Here is a 10,952-nt window from a genome sequence, read left to right on the forward strand (position 1 = left end):
TTGGTCCCAAACAGATGCAAACTTAATAAAAAAAAATAAACTGAAGCATATGTGAGTGTTCGATACTTGGGATACAGTGAGCATATGTGAACGGAGGGGCAATCATGTAGCCAACACTGCAGAAAGTCCAAGAATGTTGGCTTGGCCATGTAAATTGTGAAATAGCCCAAAGATCCTGCCAGAACTGTTGCCCATTTTTCCATTTGAGATGTCACAGTTATACAGTTATATACCATCTTCTATTAACTTCGTTGTATTTGTACGTGTTTCCTAGTTATCGATGATCGCCGTTATTGTGCATTCTATCATTGGTGCGGAAAATAATGGAACTTTGCAAAAAATCAGTTCTCACTCATGTTTTGAGCATTGGTTCTCTTTCTATACTGGGGCTCATTCCAGTTTCGGAGAAAGTAATACCAAGGAGAACTTAATATTATTTTTAACCAAAACAGGAATGAGTTTCAACATGAAATGAGAACAACTACTTAAATGGTCACTGAAACAGCTAACACATACAATCAACATGCGATCAAAGATGCAAAGGATGTTATTTACCAAAAATAATGTTTTTGCATGGAATCCACTCAAGTTCTGACCACTTCCAGTAATCTGTCTTGGATTCTTGGCCATAGAGACAGATTTTACATGAGAACAGGCAGTGGGAGTTACTTCTAGTAAATAGACGATTTGCAGTTTTGATGGTCATCCCAACAACTATCATCTAAGCAAAAGTTGCTTCAAATAACTGCATTGATTCATTCAATCTTTGATATTTATGTGCTTCTACATGTTGGGATTTCTCCAGTTATGAAACTATATTTTACTAAAAACAAGGTTTTTACCAAATATTTGATAGAGAACACCCAACCAAGAGCACAAACCACCGTTGCAATTACAATTATTTAACTTATATTGCAAATTAAGTTTATTGGCAAAAATGTCAAACTTTCTGCTGTTTACAACAAACCGATGAAACAAGAATAATTGAAATAACCCAACACAACTAATATAACAATTGGTTTCTCCAAACTCAACACAAAATGTCCCTTTAGTGACCACTGCAAAATTAATCAACCTCTTCATGATAAGCAGCTTTGGCTTTTACGACCTGTTGGAAACATGATGCAGAGCAAGAAACCAGCTGTCCTGAGGAATCTTAGCTTCCAGTTCACTAATATTCTTAAGTGGTCAAGAGTGTCCCAAAAAAGTTAGTGGAACAGGTTGTTACCGTGCATAAACTAGGGAATGGATGCATAAAGATAAAAATGGTATTGAATGTTCCTAGAGATATACTGCAGTTGGAAGCATAGTTTGCAAGTTCAACGTTAAAGAAAGATTGACTACACTACCTAAATGTGGCAGAAAGAGAAAGATATTACCACGAGATTCCTGGGGTGGCAGGTGGTCACATACCTTCGAGTGACTGCATAATAAGTGTAGCAATATAGAGTTGCAGCAGGCACTGATGTTTCAGATCGCACAGTAAGGTGCTTTTTATACACTGATGTTCTCTATATCTTCATACCAAGATGTAGACCTTTACTGTCCCAAAAGCACAAGAGAAAATCGATTCTAATAAGCATACAGAATTTTTGGGATTCTATTGTATGGAGCAATGAAAGAAAACTGCAATTCTTTAGCGGTATGTCAAGAGGAGGAATAATGAAGCATACACTAAAGAGAACACCCTGCCTACAGTGAAGCATGACGGTTGTTCAGTGATGCTCTGGGACTGCTTTGCTTCCTCTGATGCTAGAATACTACAGGGTGTGCAAGGCAAGGTGGATTCAAGCAAATATCAAGAAGTCCTAGGAGAAAACATGATGTCTTCTGTGAGGAGGCTGAAGTTTAGGTTCTTGTATCAATTCCGTTTTTTGAGTGGCAAAGAAAAATACATTTACAATATCTCAGAGAGTAAAGATATTGTACAACTGGTTTAAACAAACTTCATGAGGAAAAATATTTTAGAAAGATATTAGCTGAAACGTTTTGAGTTAGCGGTGATCTTCAAAATAGCGGAAATCTTACTTAGCTCTAATAATGCATTATGTACAATACTGTCTACAAGTTTGGGTGTTATAAGACATGCCAAGAGGATAATGATCCCAATCATACCACAATGTTCTCCAAAGCTTGATTTCAGACGAAATCTAGAAAGATTCTGGATTGGCCGTCACAGTCACCTGACTTAAACCCCATAGAACATCTTTGAAGAAGCAAGCGCAGAACACAAACCCCAAAACTATTAGTGAGCTGGAGGCCAATGCCCATGAAGAATGGGATAAGATTGATAAGAAATGATCCCAGAAGCTGGTGTCTGGTGATGCATCATGCTTGCAGCAGGTCATAATACCCAAAGTGGCTCTACTAAGTACTTACCATGCGTCTCGTGAAGGGCTTAAATAATTCTGAGAATGCAAATGTCATTGAAAGTGAAATTTTGTGATGAATTTGGAGAAACCATTTGTTACCATGGTTGTCTTGAGCCATTTTAATTTATTTGTATTGATTTATTGCATAATTTGGTGGCTGAATAATTTTGATTGCCAAGTTGAGTAACTGGTAATTACTAATTAACAGTGTCAGGTGATTTGTCAAAATGTAGCAAAAGGGTGGCCAGTGGATTTTTCAAGCGGATCTGTAGTTTGATGTGAGGCTTTTTCGCTTGCAGCTAGTTGACATTATCACATTTCCTCGCAGAATTGAAAAAGCATTTAAAAGACAAATTTTGTGAGGTGTTTATCTGATTAATAAAGATTTAATTATTCATGTTGTCCAATTGTAGGTGTACATACTACTTTTTTTCCATGGTATGTTCTGTAGAGAGTTTTAGTGTTTGAATGCATTGCACCCTTAAGGGTATATGTCCATGATCAGTAAACGCTGCGGGTTGGACGCTGCGTATTTATGCAGCATCAAACCCGCCGCATCCAGATGTTACAGCAAAGTGGATAAGATTTCTAGAAATCCTATGTCCACTATGTGTCCACAGACGCCTGCGTACACGTACATGCGGCGCATATTTCCAGACTGCACCATGTCAAATTCTCTTGCGGAGACGTTAGTTGGTGCAAGAGAAATTTCACCCATAGCACATATTGGATGCAGTTAATCCGCTTGGTCAGTGAACCTAGGGTGACCGGCTCTCATATGGGGGGGAAAAAATGTCAGAATCTTGTTCGTCTGGACCCCACAAAACGATTCCCCTTTCCAGATATTGAGAGAGCCAAAATTTGAGCTCGATCAAACGACGTTAACCCGTGCCGCTCGTCGCTCAAAGTTTGAAAAAATCCAAATTGAGGTATTTTAAGATTTAGGTATTTTGCATAGTCTGTTAGACTATAAAGAATGTGACAACAACATTGCAGAAACAGCCCTGACCAAATTTTCGAACCATTTGTGGTATTTGAATGCAGAGTTGGTGGGATTATCGTTTTTTGATCCCACCATTACAGACAATGAAAAGTTGTTAATGGCTAATAAATTGCTCAGTAGCACAGATGAACCATCAGAGCACGCTAACCTACATGAGTTGATAATTTTACATAGTTATCTAATCTATTCTAGAGCTTTTGTTAAAGTAGTTTTTGAAACGTCAGAATATAATGCTCGGCATTTGCTTACAACTTGCAGGACATATTGCTTTTGTTCTTCATCTTTTGTCAGAAGGTCGTTAAAGTCGGTTTCTTCCTACCTCTTTTCATTTTTCTTTCCTAACTTTTGGATTTACAACCCTAGCGTGCTCTGATGGTTCATCTGTGCTACTGAGCAATTTATTAGCCATTAACAACTTTTCATTGTCTGTAATGGTGGGATCAAAAAATGATAATCCCACCAACTCTGCATTCAAATACCACAAATGGTTCGAAAATTTGGTCAGGGCTATTTCTGCAATGTTGTTGTCACATTCTTTATAGTCTAACAGACTATGCAAAATACCTAAATCTTAAAATACCTCAATTTGGATTTTTTCAAACTTTGAGCGACGAGCGGCACGGGTTAATGTCGTTTGATCGAGCTCAAATTTTGGCTATCTCAATATCTGGAAAGGGGAATCGTTTTGTGGGGTCCAGACGGACAAAATTCCGACATCGATTTTTTGCGGTCACCCTAGTGAACACATGCGGATTCACCTGCATTCAATAGACAGCAGCGCTTTGGATGCAGCGAACATGCGTTGCGGCCAAAGCGCTGCTACTTGCTGATCGTGGGAACGTAGCCCAACTTTATATTAGTAGTGTGCTGGGCCAATTCTTTTGATCTTTAAGGGGCACCAACAAGACACTTTGCCTTGTCAGCGGTACTTTGATACAAGGTTAAACTTTTGCCCCATGTGAAATAAAGCTACGGTCATTGACGGGCCAATGAGTACAGATGGGAACAGAATAGTAATTATTACAATTGTTTTGTCCCCATACATAGCAGCACATCCTTACAGACTGATAATCACTAGCGGGAGCTCTTTTGAACACTCATCCACAAATTCTCTTCTTGTCTAAATGCAAAATAACTTTTTAGGTGTGCGCAGGTTATAGGATATGCATTTTACATCACAAAAGGTGTGAGATGTCCACGGCAATTACGTCAAGCTGCAAAGTTCTAAATTATATTGTTTCACTGCATTGCATTCACCTACTGACAATTTGTAAACCGATATGTATAAAACCAATTAGATTAGTGGAAACTGGCGATAACACTGGGGCCACATCTGTCAACATTTTGGGAAAAAAACTATTAGGCAATTTCATATTCCCATGTACAGCTCAGAAAATAATTAAGTCCAGCCACATTTTTGGTAAAAATGAAAACAAAAGGAAAAAAAAAGATAATTTTGAGATGCGCTAAAATTATCAAATAGTTTGGTTACCATTTGTATGTTCTGCTTTAGGAACAAATACTCTGATGCATCAGTTATGCAAATGGAAGCATTATTGATAATTATGTGGATTCATAGTAAAAAATGAAAATCCTGCCAAACTTTTTTTTTTCTTTCTAAAAAATGAAACCCAGATGGACCTCATAATAGTCATGCTTCCATCAACATTACTAATACAACAAATCATTTATTCTATTTGTTTTGTTTTTTTACCAAAAGGACAAGTTCTTCAGAAGGACTTTCTATCTATCTCTGTCTCCTAATTGTGGATTGACAGTTCTGGCTTTACAGAATCCAGAGGAGGTCTGAAATAGATGGAAAAGAAATAGTTGAAAAAGGTGTACCGCCAAGTGTGCTTGGTTTGCACAGTCATTTTGTGATTGCAAGTTCCATGGCAGAAAAAAACTCCACTAAGGTAGAAGATAAAAGAAATGTCAAATATCATATAAACTGCTCTTTGTCGTTTATAAAACATTTACTAAAATGTAGTAGCGGATTCCAAAATATCGAATCTACGAAACAAACTTTAAGAAGCCCGTATTAACAAACACAGGTCCAATACAAACAAAGGTTTCCTTTTGCAAAGTGCATTCAAACATCGAAAATTGGAACATAATAAAGATTTCTCCAATGTAAGGATTATCCCTATAGAAACAATTGGGGAATCTAAAAATGAGGGAATCTTATAAGTTCCAACGTCTGGTATCCACAAGACTGGATGTAACCCTTGAAGCAATTAAATGACAAATCTAAATGGGATTATAAATAAATAAGGGATACATGAACACATAGACAAAATTATATCACATAGTTACTAATTTCCAGGTCAATCCATAAGTTATATTTAATTATTTATACTTATATATGTATTCATTTTATTATCATAGAAGGAAAATATTAATCAAGAGGAATGCTTTTAGAAAAAAAAGCAGAAACTGTATATATATATATATATATATATATATATATGTATATACACATATATATACATATATTAATTATTTTCTATTAACTGTTTTAATAAGGTTACCTTGTTATTCATTCATTCGCTGAAGTATGCAACAAACAAAACAACTAAATTGGAAAAACAACTAAAATTGGAAAAAACAATTAAATTGGAAAAAGCAACTAAACTATGTTTGGCTTTCTCTGCTTTCTATAAGGACTTTTTTAACCTAAGATTCAGCTGTTTTTAAGAAAAGAGCCTAACAGTAGATTAGGTGCCAAATTCAAAGTATTTTAAGTAGTGTAGGAATTCATTGTATGTATTACACATTTTAAACACGTCTGCCATTTAGATCAATAAGCAGTCCAAAAATCTGAACATTCACGATATCTCAATCATTCGTTCTGGTCGGTGCCCTCTTTACTCAGAGGACTTTTTCTTTGGATCCAAAGACTCCCTTTAAAAACTTCTTAAGATTAATCGTTCATAGCCCAATTATAACAATTTTGTAAAAAAGAAATCCGATGATGATGGAGAGCAAGTTTGACTTTTGGGTCAATGGAACCATTCAGAGGGACACGTATCGTGGCATGAACAGATACAATATTTTCATCATTCTTCCATCATCAATGTATGAAATAAAGAACTATAGTGGGACCATCCCGTGAATAATTGAGCTCCTTTTATGAACACTCCTTAATTAGACTACATAAAAATGAATGAGTCATAAACCATTTGCCCCATGAGAAGAGGCCTATCCTTTCTTCTGTTTTTAAGCCTAGAAGCTGTTATTAGGCATACATAAGCCTACAGCTATAAATTTGTCACATTAAGCCTCGAGGCCATATGTGGATTTTCCCAGAATTCCTTGTTGTGGACGCAGATTTACCCTTATGATCTTGATTGAAGTCCTATCGAATATCCGGCAAGTTGGACATCTGGGTCGCATTAGACGCCTGCACATTAAGGAGATAGTTGCTTAGCAGTTCCTTCATGATTACCCAGAATTCCCTGTGCGTAGGGGGGCTGTGTACTAGTTTTCCCCCTTTTTGGCCATTGGACAGCATCTTTTTTTTCATAGAGAGCTGAACGTTGTGAAAAAAAAATCTAAAAATAACACCCAATCATTGTAGGAAAGGCCGAAAAAAAAAATATAATGACGTAATCTCGGTCCCATCTACAAACATGTGCTCGTGATATAAATCTGATATATTGCCAGGCGGGTCTTGACATCTATTGGAACAAATCCAATGAGCATGAATTATGTTATCTAGACGTCTGAAGTACTGAGTGAGAAACTGTAGGGTTTTTTCTTTCTTCCCTTTAATGTCTTCAAACATTGGCAGTTTTTACGGCTTGTTGTTACTTTTAATTTGAAGCCAGCATATGTCGTCTTATACATAAGTCTAAAATAGCACAGAAACGTTATTAAAAAGTGATTGAAAGTGTAAATGTCAGAACCAGTTCCGGGGATGAAAAATAGAAAAAAAATGCGGCACTCACCCGTGAGCTATTATAAAATGCAGTCCTTTATTCAACCATACACGGTATTTGGACACAATCTCTCAATGCGAAACGATCATCGTCCACTTTCCTTCCCCGCGGTCTTCTTCCTTTACCTGTTTGTTCCATGAAGTGTGTCCATATACCGTGATATGGTTGAATAAAGGACTGCATTTTATAAAAGCTCATGGGAGAGTGCTGCAGTTTTTTTTCTATTTTTTCTGATTATGATTGTTTTTTCAATGCCGTGCACCATAACCTGAAGCTAAGTATACCGCTGTTCATTGGATGCCATCTCTCTCTTGTGGCAAATTAGAAGTGGGATCTTAGTGCCATTGACTTTTTTCTATATTTTTGTAAAGTTCCTGGGATGAAACTATAGAATTTATGTCAAGTTTTTCCTTTTACAATGGAAGGGCTGTCATTTTGTGAGCTGCTTAATTTTTCACATGAATATTTTAAAAAAAATTGTTGGATCGGGCTATGTTTTACAAAGTAGACTGTAAGTTATTAAAATACTTAAAGTGTAAATGTAGTTTCAGGAGAACTTGCAGCAAAATTTCTGTGTCTGCCTCTGGCTCCTCCCTCCTCTATAGACTATTATAAGCAGCAACTGTCATCTCCTAAATCAGAAATAGGAACATTTGTTCTGTTGAGAGTCTAAGATCAGTTCAGGAGGAGAAAGAAGCACATTTCTTTTATCAGATATATTACAAAGTTTCTAATCTTCATATATACTAATTGTACTAAATAATACTTTGTTTATGAAAAAGATCTATTCTTTAACTATTCTTATTTCTCAATGTGAGGTCATTAGTAAAAGCTTTGGCCTGGTGGACACTATTACCCTGATTCATCAAGATCGAAAATGTTCTTACCGGTCTTGATGAGGGACCATGGTGGAGTCAGACACTCCAGATTTTATTTTTATACTCTGCTTTTACACGATGAAAGCTTTGCTATAATTGGTTCTTAAGGGTAGTTAAGACAGTTTTCCTTTTAGGCAGTTTTGTAGACTATTTAAAGAGTAACCATCATTTTATTTTATTTTTTTCAGAAATGAATAATACAAGTGAAAACAAGAAAGTTTTCACTATATCTTGTTAGTGAATTCCACTTTTTTTCACCTGGACTAGTGATCAGTAAGTATACTCGTTACTCAAGATTTCCTGAGCATGCTCGGGTGATCTCCAAGTATTTTGGCGTGCTCGGAGATTTAGTTTCGGTCGCCATAGCTGCATGATTTGCGGCTGCTAGACAGCGTGAATACATGAGGGGATTTCCTAACAAACAGGCAAGCCACACATGTATTCAGGCTGTCTAGCAGCTGCAAATCATGCAGCTGCGGCTACACAAACTAAATCTCTGAGCACATCCAAATACTCGGAGATCACCCGAGCATGCTCGGAAATCTCGGGTAACGAGTATACTTACTCATCACTATCCTGGACTGATTATTCATTCTCAAAATTTTCAATCCAGGTATAAAATCTGTCTTGAGTAAAAATAGATGTTTTCATTTCTGAGATAGGAGATGACATATGGTGCTCATAAAGTTCCATGGAGTACTGTAACTGTTGTTTCAGGAGAACTTGCAGCAGAATGTCTGTGTCTTCGTCTCCACGTAATCTTATCAGCACCAACTGCCATCTCCTATCTCTGTAATGGGAAAGTCTGTCTTCGCTGAATATTGATGTTACCCATTGATCAGTCCAGGAGGAGAAATAAGCAAATTTCTCTGATAGGATATACTACAAAGTTGCTTATTTTCATGAGTACTATTGAAATACATATTTATGCACTTGCTCCCCAATTTTCCTTCATGTGCCGTAAAAACTTGCACCTACAATTTTCTCTTCCCCTGTGTTTTCTTTTACCTAGTTTTATATGGCTTTTCATATAACTAAAATGTGCTTTTCTTAGTGGGACCGGAAGCTTGTAAACTACCGAAGGAAGAGGGAACCTGCCGGGAGTTTGCTCTAAAGTGGTATTATGACTCCGAAACCAACAGCTGTGCCCGTTTCTGGTATGGCGGCTGTGGCGGAAACGAGAACCGGTTCAGCACACAGAAAGAATGTGAAAAGATTTGTATTTCAGGTAAGTTGTGATTCAACAAGAGCTATTTCATAACTGTAGAATGCCTTTTAATAGATAGTGATTTTACCAATGCATATTAATCCATTTTCATTCCCTTACAGCACCTCTGAATCCCAGCGTAGTATCTGCAATTGGAACATAAAAGTCCTGGATTTTGACCTTTCCGGAGGAGATAACCCAGGATGCACTGCCTCTCCGCTAACCCTATGCCCCACGTCATTTTGCCCTCACATAGGGTGGCAGAGGCTCACAAGTTTTATCAAAATGGTGCTAATTCATATGTGGATATGGAAAAGACCGTACTGGAAATATTAACTCTTTCAGTGCTGTAGAACGTTAGCGGCACAGACCTATCCGTTTAGGTCATATGGAGCAATTCTGCGCTGCTCTCTGCAGCACTGAAAAGGTTAGCCGGTACTTTCATCTTCCATCCACCAGCAGCTGTGTCAGGTTTTTAATTTTAATGTCAAAGCCCCAACTAAAGAGTCTAACACTAAGATATCCTGCCCCTCTATATAACACCTGCTTCTTCAATAAAGCTCCCTTCTTATTTCTCCAGTATCCAGAATTGCAGCCCGTTTTCTGCCACACTTTTAAACCACATGCCTTCCTTTAATGAACTGTGAGACCCCGATGCCAACACAAGACGGTATATTGTTGCTAACAGAGGCTATCAACTTCTCATTTTCTCTTCTTTACGGCAGGGCACCGTCAACTTTTTGCAAGGACAGCACATCCCATGGAAAGTGACGGGTGTTAACCCTTTCTTCGTCATAGTGGCCATATTGCAGTGCAGTACTCCTTTGGTCACTTCCGGCATCATAGGGACTGAAAGCTTTAGGTTTTACCACTTGGGGTAGAAATAAGGTAGCTGCAGTCATTGCAGGCTATGCAAAGATATACATTTATTTTGGTTGGATCTATTCTTTTTATTTGTAATTTTACACTTTGGGGGTAGGGAAATGAATTGCTATAAATTTTGAAATTTGGACTTTCTTTGTCTGTTTTTATTTTTTTAATGAAGGGAGATGATGCAAAGACTGAATAAAGAATGAAGAGGTGTTTAATTCTGTGTGTGGTTATTTCTAACAATCTACCAAAGCTAAAAGGGAATCTGTCAGGAGGTTTTTGCTGCCTCATCTGAGAGCAGCATAATGTAGGAAAAGAGACCCTGATTCCAATGATGGATCACTGAGTTTACTAAGTGCAGCAGTTGTGACACAGAGTTGTTAGATGTAGCAGAGCTCAGAAATCTGCTCCCCGCTCATACCACAGCTTCCTGTGTACATTGTCTATTGATAGTAAGCTGCTAATCAGAGGCAGGGGCATGGTCAGACTAGAGCTCACATGCACTCTGGTCCAGGTAGTGATAATGTTCTGGTGATAAAACAGATAAAACATCCATTGCATAGAAACAACAGCTCACAGCCTAATAAGTGATACATCACTGAATTCTGTGTCACAGGTCCTACATCATGCTGCCCTCAGATCACGTACCAAAAACCTCCTACAGATTCCGTTTAATACAAA

General features: G+C 37.5%; 1 protein-coding gene across 1 annotated transcript in view; it reads left to right on the forward strand.

Annotated features, from left to right (window-relative positions):
- The window catches only part of COL6A3 (collagen type VI alpha 3 chain), a 170,408-nt gene extending 159,919 nt beyond the window's left edge, over positions 1–10,489 (forward strand). Inside the window, exons 45-46 of the mRNA XM_073553278.1 lie at positions 9,249–9,422; positions 9,524–10,489. Coding sequence (XP_073409379.1) covers positions 9,249–9,422; positions 9,524–9,564 — 215 coding nt within the window. The 3' untranslated portion in view covers positions 9,565–10,489. The remainder of the gene's footprint in view (positions 1–9,248; positions 9,423–9,523) is intronic.
- Positions 10,490–10,952: the final 463 nt, after the last annotated feature.

This window comes from Dendrobates tinctorius, unplaced genomic scaffold (genome assembly GCF_039654945.1).
Source record: "Dendrobates tinctorius isolate UK_male_01 unplaced genomic scaffold, ASM3965494v1 ptg000199l, whole genome shotgun sequence".
Lineage (NCBI taxonomy): Eukaryota > Metazoa > Chordata > Amphibia > Anura > Dendrobatidae > Dendrobates > Dendrobates tinctorius.